A 21232-nucleotide genomic window follows, 5' to 3' on the forward strand; every position below is an offset into this window, starting at 1 on the left:
TGTTAATTATCAATAAGAATAAATCATAATCAATTATAAATATATATATATATATATATATATATATATATATATATATATATATATATATATATATATATATGTGTGTGTGTGTGACTGTGTGTGTGTGTGTGTATAAAGTTCAACGTCATCACTGAGTTTGTTAAGTTTCATTCTTCACATCTATAACTTCATTAAACTCGTTTTGTAGTTTATATACACGTAAAAACACATTATTGCAACTCGGCCAATGCATTTCGAAGTCATACATCAAATCGTCCCACTTCTGGATCATTCGAGCATTGAAGTTTGAAATTATTTTGCTCCATTGGAGAAAAAAAAAATTCATAGTTTGCACTAGATTCCAAGTATCTTTCACTTTTGTCATACTTTCATTAGAATTTCTCTTCTTACTTTACATGTCTCTCCTTTCTCTTATTTATCTTATTTACATTCACTCTTTCGTTAGATGAAGACCTGACATTCTATCGTTCTCTCCTCTTAACACAGTCACGTCCAGTTTTCCTTTTGTACACCACTACATAGTCCAATAATGCTCTCTTTTCTACACTCCCACCAACCGCTCTAACCCATGTATATCTATGTACATTTTTCTTCTTAAAACTACGTTCGCTTTTATAATTTTTTGCCCAATACACATCTCCAACGTTCTATCACCGTCATTGACTTTACAAGAGAAATTAAGGTGCATTTATAGAATTAGTTGTGTTATTTGTCTATTTAATTTATGTATGTATATGTCTATTAATTTTCTATTTGTCTATTTATCTAAGTATTTATCTAATCTTATTTCATCTCATATATTTTCTATATCACTTATATCTAACGAACGCAGCGCAATAAATGCGCATCGGCAGCAGTTGTCTGTGGCTGTTGAATCCGAGGAAACTGTTTCTTGGCATTTATCATAAAAGAGAACATATCACATGGTACGTGAAACTCAAACGTTGTCCTGGTGAAGACAACATTTACTAGTAAAAAGTCACATTCAACATACAAAGTCAGACAAGTCGCATGTCATTGTCGGCGTTGCCTCTTTGGAAACTTAGATGGGACGCCAATAGTCATGAATGAGTTAATTAAGGTGGCGGCACGCCAGGCTACTTGCTTTTTCTACTTTGTTTGAGTACAAACAACTTCTGTTAAGGGCCATTTACACGATCAAACTGTTTGTCAAACCCGGTTTGTCAAACAAATGTTTGAAGTGATGTTTGACCGTGTGAATGCTGTATTTGGTTGTCAAACACGTTTGACAAACGCGTTTGACAACCAAATACCCCATTCACACGGTCAAACATCACTTCAAACATTTGTTTGACAAACCGGGTTTGACAAACAGTTTGATCGTGTAAATGGCCCTTTACAATAATCAGGCTTCCGTGAGAACATCTCAACAGTGTGTCTAACATTAGCATAGGTTTAACTTCTCTTAGTTCATCATTCAGCTATGTTCAGTTCATCATTCAGTCTTACTATAATAAGCAAGAGTAATTTAACAAAAGCAAGTAGCAGGCAAACAAGAAATACCTATTGTGCCGTCTTTGAGCTCCAAGGATCTAGTTCAGGTGTAACAATGGTTTATTTTGAATATTTATTATTTTTTCTGCGTTATTCAGTAGATCAATCAATAAATACTCGAAGAATCTTTTTCGTGATAGCAATGATCCGAGAAGAAAGGCACATGGATTTGCTTACGTCGGCATTCCTCTGTCCGTCCAAAAAAAAAAAAAAAAAAAAAAAAAAAAAAAAAAAAAAAAAAAAAAAAAAAAAAATCCTTATCACCAAGTTCAACACTAAGATACAGTGAGCAACGGAGGTCACATTGCGCTCATTCACTCATTTATTTCGCTAATTTATCGTGTATGTTGTGTTAGGGACACCGGCACCTTGTCTGGCAATACGACACATATGCTTTCCTAAACACAATAATAATCTAACTATAACAACTAGTGACTTCATGATAAATCCATATTTCATTATACCATTCTCTATACCTATATATCTTATTATCTCATTGAAGGGAGGAGGATAGAAAAAAAATCTGTTGAATGCAATTCCTTTAGTACACTGTTTCTTAACCTGGGTTCGATGAGTCAGTTTCCGGGGTTCGAAGGTTTGGTTCACCCTTGGGTTCACATTGATTTACAGTAAATATTCATTATGTTTTTGTTTTATGTGAAATTCACGTTTTGTTGGCTTTGTTCTTTGAACACAGTGATTTCGTGTGTAAATGACCCATGGTACAGTTTGTGCACTAATACAGTATATAGTTCCTATGTTTTGAATTTGAATTATAAAAAAAAACACATTTTATTTTTCCAACTACGAAGGGTTCGATGAATGCATGTATGAAAGTTGCGGGGTTCAGCACCTCCAACAAAGTTAAGCGCCACTGCTTTAGTAGAATGATGCTTAGCACCCGCGGTCAGCGCCATCTCTCATCTATCGACATCCCACTCTTTGCCTCCGGTAATGGCTTCGCTTACCTAATCTGTTTGTATCCATCTACTCAAGCTGAGTTACTCCAATCGCATGCTTATAGTAACATTTATACTTTCGCTGTCATGGGACCACCCCAATCTTTCATTCCTCTCTTGAATGCGGAATAACGGTCATAAAGGGAACTGAAGTTATGCTGGAAATGGATGCAATTGCTCAGCTCGGAGAAGTCACGTGTGTCGCCGGACGAGTGAGGTTTGGAGTGATACGTGACTCGAGGACGGAATGGAAAGAGAGGAGCCGTCAAACGCCGGTGATAGAAGTAGGGATGACAATGAGGGCCAAGGAAGGTAGTGTCGCCACGAAGCAAGACCTTGACGAGAAGGATACACCTTGTACAATTGAGGACGAAGACTTCCTGGCGAAATTTGATGGCCAGAAGTGGGAGGTAGAGTGGTACCTCAAAGGAGGCTTGCCTACATTGAAGAACAAAGTTAGCTGCTGTGAACGGACTCTCGGAAAAGGGGTGAGAGGTGACTTTGATACCGAAGTACAGCGGTAGATTGATGAAGGAATTCTGAGTCCTTAAGAAGAGCCAGTGGAGGATGGAATCTTTCCTCTGATGGCAGTGGTGCAGTCGACCAAGAACAAAGTACGGCCGGTGTTGGACTTCCGAGAGCTGAACCAGTTTGAAAGGTGTCACACTGGCGATTTTTTTGTAAACATATGTAACGATAGTACGCAAATGGCGCCAAATGAATGGTGCGTCTACAGGCGACTTACCTGCAAATTCACGTGGCGAAGAAGCTGTAGAAATGCCAACTAGTAAAATATAAAGGTAAAACATATTGCTTGACCGGACTAGGATTTGGGCTGTCCTCAGCTCCAAGGATAATGACGAAGATCCTGAAGACAGTGCTGAAGAAGACTGAAGTGATGAAGAAGCGCACGGATTCCTACCTCGATGACATTGTAGTGGATAATACTGTTGTACTGGTGCCGGACGTAGTGGAACACTTGGCTCGGTTTGGATTGGTATCAAAGGAGCCGGAACTGATGAAAAGAGGAACGGTGTTGGGTCTGTGAGTAGAGGGGAGCGGAAAGCTGATGTTCAGGAGAAGCATCATCCCGGATATGACGGATGAGGTGAGCAGACGGGAGCTCCTCTCGCTGTGTGGCAAATTAGTTGCTCACTACCCGATCGCGGGTTGGCTCGGTCTAGTCTAGTCTATTAAATTCGGGAGTGAAGCTCCCACGGGCTTTTAAAGTGAGCCCGTTTGGAGGGTGATTTGTACATATGAGTGTGTGTGGGCCCACCCACACACACTCATACATTCACAAGATGTGCACACGCATACAAAATGCGCATGCACATCTCAGTGAATGCACCCTTCAAAATATAGCTGAATATTGATATTAGTGATGACATCTAACGTATATAATGTAAAGGAAGGGGGGGTGATTCAATGTATGAGTGTGTGTGGCTTTGGCCACACGCACTCATACATACATTAGATGTGCATACGTATGCGATATACGTATGCACATCGCTATGAATCACCCTTCCGGACAGAGAGACATATATGTAAAAATTGGAGGTGGGGGGGGGTGATTCAATGTATGAGTGTGTGTGGCCTTGGCCACACACACTCATACATACATTAGATGTGCATAGGCATGCAGTATACGTATGCACATCGCCATGAATTCACCCTCCCGGACATGAACATACATATGAAAATTAAAGGGGGGGCTGACACTCCACCAGCCGACGCAGTTCAAACAGACTTAAGTGGCTGCATAGGCGGCGCACAAGACCCTCAGATGTTGTCGGAGGCCCTCTCCTCAGAAAAGCAGTTGCGGGGCAATGCTTGAGGCAGTGGTCAAGGGTGGCTTCAGGGTGGCGGCAATGATGGCATCTGCTCTCTTCGGTCGTGGCGTTGGTCTTGATTTGCCAGAAACAACGGTCCTCCAGCCGCAGACGGAAAAGCAGAGTTTCCACTTTTCTAGGTGTGGAGCGAGGAAGTACAAGGGGCAAGGTTGGCTCGGGATTCCGTGCAGTTATAAAGGCAGGCGGGATTGAAGAGTTGGGGAGACAAGGTTGATGCGGCGGTTGAGACACGATGATCCAGTGATAAGGCAATTGAGTGCACCACAACAAAACATACGAGTAGGTGTAATATGGTGTGATGCTAGCAGCATAGCAACCGGTGTAGTCTTGGAGCTAAGAGGTTATAACTACCATCACGTTAACGTATATAAGTTGATTGCGATCGTAAAAGAAATCAGTTTGGCGCTGAAATGGGAACACGCGAGGCCAAAATCAGGACAAACTCAGCCACGGTGGCGGGATGGATGAACTCAATGTTAACTGCTGAAAAGAGAATACGCAGGAAAGGGACAGCAGAGATCTTTGTGAAATGGCGCCTTGGGATCCTGAGGAAGTTAATAGACCAGTTCAACGTGAAGGTGAGTGTAATTCAAGTGCCGTCAAACAAAGGGTACGTACTAACCAGAGTAAAGAAATGTTGGCTTAGAGCAGTGGTTCCCAACCCCAGGGTCGCGACCCAAACTAGGGTCGCGAGGGTGTTTTTGAGGGTCGCCAGAGGTTTTTTTTTTTTTTTTTTTTTTAACTTTTTTCATTTAAGTTTCAAATGTATTTAAATTCATTGTGCTAGTAAATATAAACTGAACTATAAAAACGAAAGTTTATAAACATTATGCAAGTACGTAGAAATATAACATGAAATGGTTGAATTTATTATTACAATTAGGGTCACGACTCCAGGCTAAGAGTGGATTTAGGGTCGCAGCCAAAAAAGGTTGGGAAACACTGGCTTAGAGTACCGGGGGAGTTGGATGGAACTAAGTGTTGACAGGTCTTTGTTCTTGGCAAGGAAAGTTGACTCCAATATAACGAGGGAAGGAGTCCGGCGGTCTGTAAGAGCATGTGTCCGATGTCAATCAATAGACCCCGCCCCGAGACGGCACGCAACGGGATAAGTCAGCGTAGAGGAGAGCTGGAGGAGGTTGGCGGTTGACGTAATCCATTATCGACGTGACATGTACTTAACGATGGTGTGTGGCCCAGGACGATTCGCCGTCTGGCGGGAGCTGAAGACGGAGACGGAGAAGGGAGAGGAAGTTGCATGGGTGATGAATGAGATGTTTCTGTAAAGGGTTTCAGTGGGGTGAAGTCCTGATGGATAATAGCACCGCGTTTCGGTCGGGAACACCGAAATAAATACTGGACAAGTGGACCACGAGGCGTTTCTTTTGGGCTGCTTTCCGGCCGAGCGGGAATGGAATGGTAGAACGACACCATCGCACTATCAAGTCCATCGCCGAAAAGGCACTAATACCACCCATGGAGGCAGTTTTCTGGTATAATATACCCCCTAGGTTAGGCTCCAAGACGAAGACTCGGTTCCACAGAAAGCTGTACTCAAATATGAATGGCGACATCCCAGATTAGTGTCAGTGCTACCGGACAATGCTGAAGAAGGCGCTGTACAGGTGGAGGAGGCGGTAAGGGTGAAGCCAAAGGATAGTAAGAGCACCTCACAGTGGACGAGGGGTAATGTAACGGAGGTAAATTCGTGGAACAACATCTCCGTGAAGGGAGTGCCAAGACATATCCTGGACTATCGTTGTGTGGTGGATGGCGGAGAAAACGATGAAGAGAATTACGACGTGGTAGTGGATGGGGAAGCAGCGCCTTAACGACCGCAGCGTAATAGACGTTCTCCGGAATGGCTGAAAGACTACGAAGTAGGAAGCGAAGACGAGGAAGACGAAGAATTAGGTTGATCTCGAGAGCAAGGTGGGGGGGAGGGTTATGAATGTGATGCGATTATGGGTGTGCAGTTGGCACTTCCGAGGCGTGCGAGTTAGTGTGTTGAGTGACCAAGAGGAGAGAAGGAAGCGAGTGAGAAAAGTGCAGTGGTAGAAAATATAGAGAATAGTTAGCTAAGGATTGATAGGCGTTACTAGCGAAAGAGAAACTAGCTAGAAGAGTCTTCGTCATCAGCATCGATGAAGAAGCAGGAAATAAACGGGGTGATATGTCGCCCCGCAACAACATAACATTACTTGTAACGAGAAAAAAAAAAAAAAAACATGTACAAAAGGCGACTAGAGGATTCGGCGGGAAACACAAATTAGAAAAAAAAAAGCGAGGGGTTGATTTTCTTTATGCATCAAAATATATATTGTAAAGCAACTAAAGTCAAATTGTGCCAAAACAATTACCACATTTTGTTCAAATTTCAACAGGAACAAAATAATTGTGTTTGTTTTTACAATAAAGTTGACAACTTTGTGAACAACTAGCAAAATATGTTTACAGCAAGTAAATATTGTTTTAATACTAGCTGTTCCTTTTACATTTTTTTTTAATTAAGTTAAATTAAGACTATATACTTCACCGTAATAAACCTAATACATTTAGGTACAATCTAATACTTTAACTGGCAACTTCACTTCGAATGTTTGTTTTCACCAAAGCCATCAGCGTGTAGGCGTCCCTTGCGGGGAAGGGTAAGCTATATGGAAATATCCCATTAATTTTATTAGTTAGGATAGATGCATTGAATATATGTTGTTATAGTATTCATCACAGTTGTAAATTAGTATAAGTAAGTAGTATCTCGTTGTTATGTTTTAAAAAATCCGTAAGCAATGAACGGTTTTGGGACGAGATGTTTTGATGCGAGATGATTGGAAATATACAATGATTGAGATCTTGAGATTTGATGTTCAAGTGTTAAACAGTACATTATATTAATGAATGATGTTAATGATTCTTTACCTTAGCCAATCAGAGGTTATTAGAGGGGTATTTTTGGTGCCTAACGTGGTTGCACAGTAATCTGCTCCTTTGTGAGTTTAGATAAACAGCCAGCGTGTGAATTATGAAATTTATATGTATTTCATTTAACCTTTTTGAGTTCTGTTCATTGCGATTATACAGTTATCATGTATGTTCGTGTGTACCGATGATTCATAAAGAATGTGTTTTTTTAACATAATGATAATGAACATTTAACCAATGAAAATTATATGCCCCCAGTGTATATAAGGTTAAAGGTATATACTATATATTTAATATTATTAATATTGATCAATTATATTGCTCTTTTTAATCTATGAGAGGGCAGAGGAAGCAGATTATTATGGCAGAAAGGATCACTATATGTTAGGAGTGCACAGATGTTAGGCTGAAATGGAATATCTAAATTCTATAGCTATGCCGCCTATGGGTTTACAAAAAAACACTCGTGCCGAGTCAGTTTGGGTTATTTTAATTTTTAATTTTTATTTGATTTTTTCTGATGGTAACGAGGCTTATTTTTTTTTAATGAAAATATTGATAGATGTTGAGCTAGCTTCAGAAGGCATTTAGCTGTAGCCAAGCTGTCACCTTTGCCTTGTGTGCTTAGACTGTAGGGGCAGGTAACAGTTCTTGGAATTGAAGAGGAGGGTTTATTTTTGGAAGTGCACACCTAAACGATATAGCAATAGGAAATTAAATATTAATTTTGTAAATTGTAATAGATGAAAATACATGTTTATCTTGGTGGAAATCAATATAAAAAGACCTTGATAAAAGCAAATACACTCTGAATGGAGCTGTGGCAACAGGTTCGAGACACGACTCGGTGGTGCAGTTGATAGAGTACTGGACTGCCAGTACAGTGGTACCAGCAGTACCTGGTTTGAATTTTGCCAAGGGCCGAAATTATTTCGGTATTGCTGCGCTTTGGGTCGTTACTCTGACTCTTGTGGGCGGGGAGTTGGGTGTGTGTGTGTGTGTGTAAGGTCATAGCATTACCCATAGATCGGTCATACGAGCTCTGAGCTCTCTACTGGGAGGGAAATAGCTGTCAATCACGAATCCAACATGTGATCCAAAGACCAAGGTGAATCATGTTGTTGTCTGTCTAGTCCCGTCATTGTCAGTTTGACAATGGTGATGACTGCGTTGTGCAACAAGTATTCTCCCACTCCAATTGACGTCATATTTTCTAAACGGTGGTAAGGAGCTGACCTTCAATCTTTTCTTGAAGATTTGAAACTCCTCTACACCCAACAGTGATTCGATTCCAAAACTGGCTGTCAACATCCCTAACGAGGACCCTGATGACTAATAGCATTACATGTACTGCATTACTAAATGCAAGTTAGGTTATGTTAGACCAATTCATTGTACAGGTAAACGTCGACTTACGATGGCATTAGGTTTCGATAGAGCCATCGTAAGACGATCTCATCGTAAGTCGATCCCCACTCTGTTCCGTGGTCACTGTACCTAGCCTACCTGTATATTAACCACCAGAGATACTGAATATAGCCTATTAAACATGTACAGTAGTTTATTTAATTATTTTTATCCTTTTTACCATATTCAAACACTATAATATGTATTTTCAGTACGGACTTAAATCTCGCGGGCAGCAGCCAATGCCAGCCGTACGACGTGACGTAATAATACTCGCATCATAAAATATAGTCACCGCTTATATTGATCGTTCTCTCTTTCACCCGCGAATTTTGAAAACCACAGAGAATGAATCATTTGAGAGAATGTAAAAACACAGGGGCGACTACAATAAATATAATCAAGACGCCGATATGGCAGCGTCGCGAATCCACTTGCTCCTCATGACGCCTACGTGTGCGGCACCGTATGGAAGGGGTTAAATTATCATATCGTCGTCGTCGTCGTCGTCATCGTAAAGTCGAACAATCGTAAGTCGCGGCCATCGTAAGTCGACGTTTACCTGTACTTTGATTTCTTAAACTTCCGCATCCATTGAAACAAAGATGGCATCTCAACCACTCGTTGCGTATCCGTTAGTGTATAACTTTTTACAACTTCTGTTATTGGTTTCCGCCAAGAAAAATGTATATTATGTTAATGTATTATTTGCAAAATTAATATTAAATTTTCTATTGCTGTATTATTTAGGTGTGCACTTCTGAAAATTTATTGAGATGGGAGACCAGCATGCTACTGATTATGCCACCAATGCTCATAATAATAATGAATTACGATCGGGTTATTTGATTTTTAGGATTGAAATTTTATCCATCATGATTGAGAATGCACACCATTTTTGTCATCCTTTTTGGATTCAATAACAGGTGAGGATGTATAGGGTGTGCTGATGAGCCAATTTCTTTCCACACAATAAATACGTAATAATACTACAAGTGCATATGTACAACACACAAGGAATATGTCACCATTACAAGGATCCACATAAATGAGGCTGCAACCATTGCCTGATGTGCTTGGATTTTTAGGCCAGATACCATAACTGTCATTGCTGGGAATCAGGAGTGCAGGATTTGAACACACAAATGAGTTAATGCGAGACCAGCACGCTTTCATTTATGCCACCAGTGCAATCGTTAACCACTTCAGTACGTCTTAAATTCTTGCGCATGGCATCGGCTACTAAATGTACGATTTCATCATACCGCTTGCAATGTAAAATATAAAGTCGTTGCTATATTACTCGTTTTCTTTTACTCTGAGTGAGTGCATGTCTTTGACTCGGCTATCTTCTTTAGAAGGAGGAAAGAAACCTTTGATATATAGATATTTAAGAGATAAAAATTCTACATATGTTTGTCTGTTTCCTTGGAATAGATTTTGTGGAATCAATTCCTTAATGTAACCACTTCGGTATGATGCCCCCTACATAGGCATCACGAGGCTTGAGTGGGTACACAAGGATGCTAGCATTGGTGTCTTGATTTGATCATGATTTTTGTGTTTATTATTACTCAGAGTAAAAGAGAACGAGTAATATAGCAGTGGCTTTATAATTTATAATGCAAGTAGTGTGGTGCATAGTACATATGGCAGCCGATGCTGTGTGCGAGAATTTGGTTCGTACTGAAGTGGTTAAATAACTTGTTACCATTTAGCTGCCTGGTAGCCATGCGTCTCCTGCAAGAGAGACTTACAGCAAACCATTCAAAGTTGGCTTCAGTTGTCACAAAAATCTTGCAAGAATGTCTTCAGAAATGCTCTTCTCTGTAAAGATAATGGCTACATTATTCTACCTTTCCAACTAGGTAACAATGGCCCAGTCAGAAAACTCTAGGATGGAGGTGGCAGTGGTGGACACGGAGGAACATAATTATGAAGATTCCACACCAATGCTATACTTAGACCCAGTCACGGGTCTTCATCTTCTGGTACACCGCATGGATGAGCAAGGGCAACCCTCTCAGCATTTAAATGTTGTTGGTGGTGTGAGTATTTTCAAGTTTTATATTTCCTTTATTAGATGTAGTTTCTCTGCATGATATGAAAGTTGAATTTCTACTCAGGCTATGTTTCCAAGAAGTAGTTTTATTTCGTATATGATATACAAAGTTGATAATTTTTTCTAAGATCAAAAGCTAATGAAAGAGACATTAAAAGTGGAAGAAAAATACTAATAGGAAGATAAATAATTGTTTAACACTTGCCCATGTGTACATACTGCCATTGCACCATCATAGCGGGGATGGGTTGAGCATAAGATTTATGTATATGTAACTCGAGCATACAAATATAAGAAACTGTGCTCAACTTATATCTCTCTTGATGGCGCAGTGGTTAGAGTCACTTTTACTTGGTATGTCTGAGCTGAGTTCGAGTCCTTGGCTTCACTATGTATCAGTTTCCACATGTGTCTCCGTCGAGTGCATTGTCAGTCTCGATCGTGATGACCTGGAATTAAAGTGAAAAAGTTAATGTGGTTGAAAAAAGATGATCATCTACCTATCATAGGTCAGACCTGAACCTTAGTATTTAGAAGGTAATAGGCTCAGCATTTTATAGTCGTGTGGATTTTGTGAATAGGAAATATGTGTTGCCTTTGTGGATGGGGCCAAGTTGATTGAACCAGTTGAAAGTTGTTTTTAGTGCATAGTGCGGGGTGATCTAATAGAGGTGATCAAATGGATCAAAGTTTTTAACAAGGGTGATGCAAACAAGGTTGTCATATTAAAACAACAGGGCAGGACTTGCAGTAATGGATTTAGACTGGACAAATTTAGATTTAAGAAGGAAATAGGCAAGAATTAGTTTTCTAATAGGGTGGTCAATGCATGGAATAGATTTGGTAACCATGTAGTAAGCACTGAAACTATCAGTTGTTTTAAGAAACGATTAGGCAACTGTATGGGTGGGGATGACAGGTGGTGATGGATACGGAGCTGCCTAGTGTAGGCCTTATGGTCTCTTGCAGTCTCCTTCATTCTTATGTTATGTTCTTAATGGGAAGGGTGGCTGCATGAAAGTTTGTTCGGAGAAATTGCGGGAGTTGGTGAGGGCATGTAAGTGATGCTCCTGCAAGAGAGACCTGGGGAAATGCATTGATTGATTGATTTAATAATACAGTACTACCTCTCATTAATGGACTTAAAGGGGGTTAATGGTGTCCGTTGATGTAAATAATCTGTTGATTTGGAGCGGTTTTTGGGTGGCATAGTGATTGCCCAGCACTAAACAACAGCACCAAAAACACAGCGAAAACACCGCAAACACAGCTAATTAACGTCCGTTAATGAGAGGTAGTACTGTACATACATATACCAAGGGCTTTTTCCCCCTTACAAGTGGGTTAGCCAAAAAACAAAGGCATAAAATCATTCCCACCCATTCCATCCCCAATACACTCCACTTCACTCCACCCTCTACCCTCCCTCTTATCTTGGCACCTCCTGGATGACGGGTCATACCTGTATCTTGTCCACTGATTTGATAATACTTTTCTTTATTCTAGTCTTAATGTTCATATCATCAGTTGAAATTTGGCGTCTTGCTGTTAGTATTTTTCTTTCTCTTAAATTTGTTTTACTTCATCGTTTTTAGGCTGACGATGACTCGGAAGGACAGTTTGTTGTGGTTGGTGCACTACAGTCAGAAGAGGATCGAACAAACAACGAAATTATTGTGCATCAGTCTGTTGGTGAGTGTTTTTTATTGTGTTGTCTTGAAGATTGGCAGTGAAGTATACATACATACATATACTAAAGGCTTTTTCCCCCTTACATGGGAGGTAGCCAAAAAACAAAGGCATAAAAACCATTCCCTCCCATTCCATCCCTAATACACTCCACTCCCCTCCACCCTCTATCCTCCCTCTTATCTTGGCACCTCCTGGATGACGGGTCATCCCCGTATCTCGTCCACTGCCCTGGGTCAGGAGCAGTATCGCAGGACACAGCACATCCACAGCAAGGCTGCTTTGTAAAATCAGCGACCCCCCCCCCCCTCTGTTCCCTCATGCAGAAAAGGAGAAGACGGGGAGAAATCCCTTCGGGCTGTGTTAAATTTTTTTCACACATACTACCTCACCCCCCATCCCCCACCTATTCCACCTCATGCATCGCATCATCCATATACAACTGAAGTTCAGACACTGAATATATTTCCTTCTACAAGAATGGATGAATAACAGCATGTTTTATATATGCATACCAAAAGGTGATTGTGCCTTGGCTGACTACTTCCCTTGTGAAGGGGAAGGAGCCCTTGGTATGTAGGTGGATAATAGATACCCCATTTCACATGTACTCTCCTCTTTGCTTCCTTTATCTTATGTTTTACTCCTCTTCTCTTTTCCAATTTGTACCTCTCATATGATTCTCTCGTCCTATTTTGTAACCAATATGTGAAAGCTCACTTCTTCTCTTCTACAATCTTCCTTGCTTCATCATCTCACTACCCTTCCTTCTATTTCCTCCTGTCCTCCTTGTTCCACACACCATCTTTGCACACCTTGTGACTCCCTCCTTGAACCATCCCCATTCCTCCACTCCTAGTTCTATTATATCTTTCACTCCCTCCCACTCCTCTCTCAGCTTCTTGTACTCCTTTTCTTTCTCATTTAAGCAGTTCATTTTAAGCACCTCCCTACCTTCTGTCCTTTTCCTCTTTCTCCATCTATCCTCCACTCTCAGCTTACCTTCCACCAAAAAATAATCTGATATTCCCTCACTCTCTCCCCATAGAACATGTACATCCTTAACTCTTCATACTATACTCTGGTTATCTCTGTATAGTCCATTAATGCTCTGTCTACCACCCTACCATCCACCACCCTCTCCCATGTGTGCTTATGCTCAACTTTCTTTCTAAACACTGTATTTGCTATGATCAACTCTCTAGACACATCATCAACTCTCTACTACGATTTTTTTTCCTGGAACTCCACACTTACTAACTTCTCTGTCTATAGGTTCATTTTCTACCCTAATATTAAAGTCTCCCAATACCACTATATTGACATTTCTCCCTAAACCCTGTATGTACTCATTTAAATCTGTCCAAAAAGCCTCCCTTTCCTATACACTCTTATCACTACCAGGCCCATATGCACTTACAGAAACCACATCTCCCCAGTTTCACCTTTCTTCCACATTAACCTTGAAGAAACCTCGTTCCATTCCGCTACACGCTTACCTATCTCTTCACTTACTAGTATAGCCACCCCTTCTCTCCCTTGTCCTCTCTTTACTCCTAAGATCCTTCCAACTACATTCCCAAACTCACACTCGCCCCTCCATATCAGCTTAGTTTCACTCAGTGCCAACACATCCATCTTTCTTCTCACAAATATACTGCCTATCTCTTCCCTTTTAGTCTCACTCATACCATACCCAGGCACATTAAAAGACCCAAACCTTAGGGTACTGGTTGGAAAACTCCTCCCAGACCCTCTTATGTCTTTACTAGTATGAAGGCGTGATTGTGCAGACAGCATTGTATATAGGACAGAAACATGGAACATACGAGAAGAAGAGTTTATATGTGTTTGAGATGAGGTGCCTGAGAAGTATGATATGGGTTACTAGGCTGGATAGAGTGAGAAACGAGGAGGTGAGGAGGAGAACGGAGTTGGGAGATATGGTTGATGAAAGAGTATTGGGATAGTTTGGACACATGGAAAGAATGAGTGAAGAAAGATTAGTAAAAGAGGTGTGGAAGGAATGAACATGAGAGGGTGATCAAGGATGAGATAGATGGATGGGGTAAAGGGGGCATTGAGGAAGGACGGGAGAGGACAGAAGGGGTGAATGGAGAACGGTTGTGTATGGATGATGGTGTGATGCATGAGGGGGATGGGGGTTAAGAGAGTATGTGTGAAAAATAATTTGACACAGCCTGAAAGGATTTATCCCTGTCTTCTCCATTTCTATATGAGGGGATGGAGAGAGGGGGTCGACGATTTAATGAAGCAGCCTTAATGTGGATGTGCTGTATCTTGTGGCACTGCTTCTGACTCAGGGCAGTGGGCAAGATGCAGGGATGACCCATCATCCAGGAGGAGCCAAGATAGAAGGGGGTGGTTTGGGGTGGAGTATATGGGGATGGAATGGGTGGGAGTGGATTTTATACCTTTGTTTTTTGGCTACCTCCCTTGTAAGGGGGGAAAAGCCTTTGCTATATGACTGTTAAGTTGCAATGGTGGCCATGACTTGTCAAGCTGTTGACCCAGGTCTCTTCCTGAAGAACCGTGGTTACGACTGTGACTATGACCTATATTCAAGGGCCCACTAGTTTCCCATGAGAGAACTATGGTAATACATTGATTGAGTTTCTAGATTTGTTGTCATGTTTTTTAACATGCTGTTGTCTTCTTTCAGAAACTCTCCTACAAGAAGATCTGGCTAGTTCTGGAATGAACAAGGGAGCCAGTAATTTTGTGATAAATTCAGGACTGGACAACCCGATTACTTTTAATATTGCTGTGGATTCAACTGGAACACCTGAGCAGCTTCGTGCTGAAGTTCAGCACCCAACCCCAATCCTGCCAAACCATTCCGCTGTGAACTGTCAACCATCAACTGCAGTAGTGCATCAACCTTCCACTGTCGTCAGTTCTGCAGTCGTCAGTCATGTGTCATCAGCAGATGTTCATTCACGCACTATAGAAGCCAGTTGTCCTGCTTCTGTCGTCCTCACGTCTGGTACCCCCACATATCGTTCACCCGCAACTGTTATTCATCATCATCATCATCCGTCATCTCTGGTTGATCACCAGCCATCTACTGTTGTTCACTATCATCCCTCAACCACCAGTTATCACCAGTCGTCTACAGCCATGTCTCAGCCGCCATCTGGTTTGGTCCAGCAGACGTCATCCTTTAAGCTTCCGATTCTTGCAACAAGTAAATGTGACCAAATGGTTACCCTAGAGAATGTTGGGGATACTCACGGGACCAAGAATGAAGATAGAAAGGTTATAGGTGGAATTAGTTCATCGAGCATCAGTTTAAACTCGGACTCTCATATCAATTTGAAGGAAATAATGAGTGACTTTGTGGATGTGGATCTGATCAGTAGTGTTGATGCCAAAAGTGTCTTAGTAAACCAATCTCAGTCTCACGAAGAAAGAAGTAACGCATCGTGCGATAAACAGCTGACCCATATACAAATTGTTCAGCAGCATGAACCATTCAGCAAGTCACCGCTGACAGTCAAGTGCAAAAATAGTCAAGGTCAGCAAGAACCAGTTGCATCAAATGAGTATCATACAGATGGGAACGACTCTGGCGAAGTAAATGGAGACACAGACAACTTTACTGCATCCAAAGAAACGCCAGAAAATTTAGTCATATCTCTGGATGAAGAAAGTTTGTATGACATTCTTATGACGTACAGGTAAGAAGTAGTTAATAGAATTTTATTAGACAGTTAGACTCACTAGATATGAAGAAAATTCCTTTTTATTTTTGTTTTTGCTGCATCGCTTCTGAACCAGGGCAGTGGGATGAAGACGGATGACCCGTTATCCATGAGGAGCTAAGATGAGAGGGAGGAATGGGTGATGGATGAGAGTGGGTATATTCCCTTGACTTGGCTACCCCCCTTGTAATGAGGAAAAAAACTCCTTGGTTATATAGGTAGATTTGTGTTTTAAAAATGTTTGTATTTATTGGAGTATTCTGAAGACCTTGTTTATATGACTTGTTTGTTAGGGTGGGTATATACATTACGGACTTTGTATATGTATCTAATGTGTTGGAAAGCTAGAATATGTGGATTCATTTACAGTATTGAAGGAGTGGATGCTTTGGGGTGCAAGAAACTGATACATAGAGTATAGATGAAGGAAAATGGGATGGATAGCAATGCACAGAATTGGGAGAGATTAGAAGTGACAATAAAAAAAAAGCTCGTTCTGAATGTATGCACTTTGAGAAGGGTTTTGATATAGTCCATGGGGGGGACAGAGAGGGGGGATTGCCGATTTAATGAAGCAGCCTTACTGTGGATGTGCTTTGTCTTGCGACACTGCTTCTGACCCAGGACAGTGGACAAAATGCAGGGATGACCCGTCATCCAGGAGGTGCCAAGATAAGAGAGAGGGTGGGGGGGAGTGGAGTGTATTGGGGATGGAATGGGTGAGAATTGTTTTTTGGCTACCTCCCTTAGCGGGGAAAAGCCTTTGGTATATGTATGTATGTAGAACAGGATACTCTAGAGGTGTGAGAATGGATGGTAGTAGATGTCCTTGAAGGGTGCATGAATCAGCAAATTGTAGATGAAAGAAAAGAAAAAGTGTGGGTAAATTAAATTATGTTTGTGTTTAGGATACCAATCAAGTGAAAATGTTGGTATGTAGTATAGAGTTGGAGAGAAATGGAAATATTATTGAACTTATAGCCTGTTCTGTGAGACGGGTGCACTTAGGAGGAATTGGCAATGAAGGAGTGTGTGTGATGAATGTAAAATGCCAAGCCAGTTAACTACTAATTAATTGTGTAGTGTATTTATGATGAGGGGTGAGGAAATATGTATGAGAAAAAATTTGACGCGGCCCGAAGGGATTTCTTCCTGTCTTCTCCTCTTCTGTATGAGAGGACGGAGATGGGGGGTCGCTGAATTTATGAAGTGGCCTTGCTGTGGATGTGCTGCGTCTTGCGACACTGCTTCTGACCCAGGGCAGTGGACAGGAAGCAGGGATGGCCCATCATCCAGGAGGTGCCAAGATAGGAAGGAGGGTGGAGGGGAGTGGAATATATAGGAAATGGAATGGGTGGGAGTGTTTTCTATGCCTTTTTCTTTTTGGCTACCCCCTGAGTAGGGGGAAAAAGCCTTTAGTATATGTATGTATGTTTCTAATGAGAAATTCTAAACAGGTGCAAGGTGTGTAGCAGCATGTTTGTGGACAAGCAGCAACTTATTCAGCATTACCAAGAAGCACATTATCCAGTGAGTGACATTTATTTACAAATTTGTTCACGTGTTCTTAAACATACAACCCCAGGTGGCCCAAGGGTGTTCTAGCTTCATTAGTAAGTGACCTTAGTTTGTATCCCCTTGAGAGACAGAAACAGTTGCTGGTAGTGAGGGTTCATACAAATTTACTATGTTCACACTCAGTCAGGCTTGCTGGGTGCCTTATGCAGACAGCACACACAAAGCCAGGGCCGTAATTGTGTAGCAAGTTTCTGGTCAGTGAAACTTGAGACAACAATTATTTGTTATGTTTGTAGCCGAGCAGGTTAGAGTGTTGCTACTTGCTGCAGAGGTTGAGGTGGCGGCAGTTCGAACCCTGCCGCCAGTGATTTGTATCGAGGGCATGGTTCAATATTATTTTTACAGTGATAATATGAATGAAAAGATATTAATGTGTTGATAATTTCTTGATTAATTGATTGATACGGTTTAACGTCACAAACTCCTCCCTATCGGAAGGCTAGGACAGTACTCCTCACAGAGGGCTCTGTAGCGTGGAATTTAATGAACCATGCCCTTGGTTCAACTTTGCTGTTGGCAGGATTCAAACTGCTATCTCAACCTTTGTCGCAAGTAACGACAACTTAACCCACTCATCCAGCGAGCTTCCTTGATAATTTCTAAGACTGTTTATTGGTCCTGATTACAGGAAGGTTCTTTAGATTGTTAGAGAAGGCTGCATACAGTATGTAGTTTCAAAATGATTTGTTTATCAGGCTCTTAGAAGTATTTTTGATGGATGAGGAGGGAGATTGCCCTATTAACCCCTTCCATACGGTGCCGCACACGTAGGCGTCATGGGGAGCGAGTGTATTCGCGAGGCTGCCATATCGGCGTCTTGATTATATTTATTGTAGTCGCCCCTCCATAATGACATTCTTTCTAATTCTTTTGTAATCGCATTTTCTATGGTTATCAAAATTCACGGGTGAAGAGAGAACGATCGATATAAGCGGTGACTATATTTTATGATGCGAGTATTATTACGACACATCGTACGGCTGGCATTGGCTGCTGCCACCGAGATCTAAGTCCATGACGCCTACGTGTGCGGCACCGTATGGAAGGGGTTAATGAAACAGTGGGTAAACCAGCTATGTTTACAGCATTGCCTTCATCCTGAGGAGTGTAGGGGCTGGGATGATCCTTCATCCAGGATGTGGAGAAATGAGGGGAGGGTGTTAAATGAGCTTTAATTTGTTTGAAGTATTTTTTTTTTTTTTTTTTTTTTTTTTTTTTTTTTTTTTTTTTTTTGTGGGGTTATCGGTTTGACTTGGACACCCCACATGTCACAACCCTCCCAGACCTATCTGACACCCATCACCAATCTACTTCATACCCCAGTGCCCAATCATCACCCCTTCCATCTCGGATTTCATGGATGAAGGGGTTGCCTTTGTCCTCTGTCAGAGCTCTCGGGTCAAAGACAACATGGTGAGACATCGTGTCTCCACAACAGTGACCAACAGCATGAGTTGGTTTAACCCCACTGATTCATTGTATAGGGACACCTGTCTATATTATGTTTGAAATAAGTAGGTAGTAACTGTATCATCATAAATTTGTCCTACATATACTAATGGTAAAGTTTGTTTTAAATATGTTTATATGACCTGCTCATAATCATTTATCTGTTTTTCAGAGTTGTGGAGCCCTTCAGATAAAACAGTCAACCAAAGATATAGAAAAATTGAGTAACACACAAGATTTGAAAGTTACTGCCAAGGAGGAGGAACCAGCAGGTGTGTCAAGTAGTCAAGAATTTGTGGAAAATGAAATGTTAGGATGTTTTTGGGGTTCTCTTGAGTTCTAATACTGATAAAGTAGACTGATATCATGAGTTGATTGTTACATACATATACCAAAGGGAGGTAGCCAAAAAACATACATACATATACCAAAGGCTTTTTCCCCCTTACATGGGGGGTAGCCAAAAAACAATGTCACAAAATCCACTCCCACACCATTCCATCCCCACATACTCCACTCCCATTCACCCCCCTCCCTCCCTCTTATCTTGGCTCCTCCTGGATGACTGGTCATCCCTGCATCTTGCCTAGTGCCCTGGGTCAGAAGCAGTGTTGCAAGACACAGCATATCCATAGCAAGGCCACTTCATTAAATCGGTGACCCCCCTCCCTCTGTCCCTTTATGCAGAAAAAGAGAAGACGGGGAGAAATCCCTTTCTCTTATCCCAATTTAGTAAGTCTTCTCTATCAAGGACTTTCATACCTCTCATAATTCTGTTGATAGTCAACAAGTCACATCTTTCTCTTTTTTTGTTCCAGAGTTGGTAATTCTAGTTTTGATAATCTTTCTTCATATGACAGTTTTGATAGTGTAAGGGCCATCTACGTAGTTGCTCTTTGGATTCTCTCAATCTTCTTTATATTCTTTTTAGTACAGGGTGACCATAGTGTCACTGCATACTCCAATTTAGGCCTTATCAGTGTGACTAGTATGTATTTACCTAGTTGTATCTTTCGGGAAGGGGAGCTATGCTCGTGGTAGCCCGTCATTGTATGTGAGTGTGTATGTGCATGCATGCTTTGATTTGGCCACACCCATGGAGATAGTAGCCTTTATCTCTCTATATACCAGAGGCTTCTTCCCCTTATAAGCGAGGTAGCCAAGTCAAGGCATGCACCTTCACCAACTTCTATTTTGTATATAGATAACATATGTTTTGTGCTCTTTCTTTCAGATCTGCAAGATATATTTAAATGTTCAGAGTGTAGCCAGACATTCAAAACTTCACACGACCTTGAACATCATAAGCTGAAGGTAAGACAACTTTGCCATTTCTTCGTCTCCGTGGGAAGTAATGACTGCATATGCAGTTAGTGTTGTAGGTATTTTGACACATCCCTGTCGACCAAACCTGCATGGGTCATTGACTATATAAGTTTTATTCAGTCAATATTTTAAGGACTTTAACCGCTTCGGTATGAGGACACCTACATAGGTGTCATGAGGTGTGAGTGGGTACACGAAGATGCCGATGTCGGCGTCTTGATTATACAGGGTGTCCCAGAAGTCACGGTTTTCCAGATTTTCATAAAAATACATATTAATAGCAATTTTATTGATCATAATCATAACAGATGCTCAAATTGTTCACCCCATACATTGACACATGCATCAATTCTCACCCATAATATCAAATAAAATCTGAAAAATAGAAAAAAATAAAGATCCGTATATGGTGCGCGGCTTCTGGGACACCCTGTATATATTTTTTGTGGTTGTACGCAAGTTACCCCCAGGATTCTGTGAACTGGTTTGATCACATTTTCTGTGTTTATTATCACTCAGAGTAAAAGAGAAAGTGTAATACAGCAGTGACTTCATATTTTATAATGTGAGTAGTGTGATGCATCGTACATATGGCAGCCGATGCTATGCATGGGAATTTGACTTGTATTGAAGTGGTTAATGGCATCCCAATGGTCCAGAGTCACTCAGTATCCTTTTATGATTGGTGACTACAAGAATGCTGATCCCCTTCAGCTTCTAATA

At 41.2% G+C, this 21232-nt stretch overlaps 1 protein-coding gene across 1 annotated transcript in view; it reads left to right on the forward strand.

Annotated features, from left to right (window-relative positions):
- Positions 1-6956: 6956 nt before the first annotated feature.
- The window catches only part of LOC143020672 (uncharacterized), a 29798-nt gene continuing 15522 nt past the window's right edge, over positions 6957-21232 (forward strand). The window contains exons 1-7 of the mRNA XM_076177263.1: positions 6957-6999; positions 10549-10728; positions 12338-12434; positions 15115-16132; positions 17614-17686; positions 19356-19455; positions 20418-20497. Coding sequence (XP_076033378.1) covers positions 10555-10728; positions 12338-12434; positions 15115-16132; positions 17614-17686; positions 19356-19455; positions 20418-20497 — 1542 coding nt within the window. The 5' untranslated portion in view covers positions 6957-6999; positions 10549-10554. The remainder of the gene's footprint in view (positions 7000-10548; positions 10729-12337; positions 12435-15114; positions 16133-17613; positions 17687-19355; positions 19456-20417; positions 20498-21232) is intronic.

This window comes from Oratosquilla oratoria, chromosome 40 (assembly GCF_046742065.1).
Source record: "Oratosquilla oratoria isolate Oo_2021 chromosome 40, ASM4674206v1, whole genome shotgun sequence".
Lineage (NCBI taxonomy): Eukaryota > Metazoa > Arthropoda > Malacostraca > Stomatopoda > Squillidae > Oratosquilla > Oratosquilla oratoria.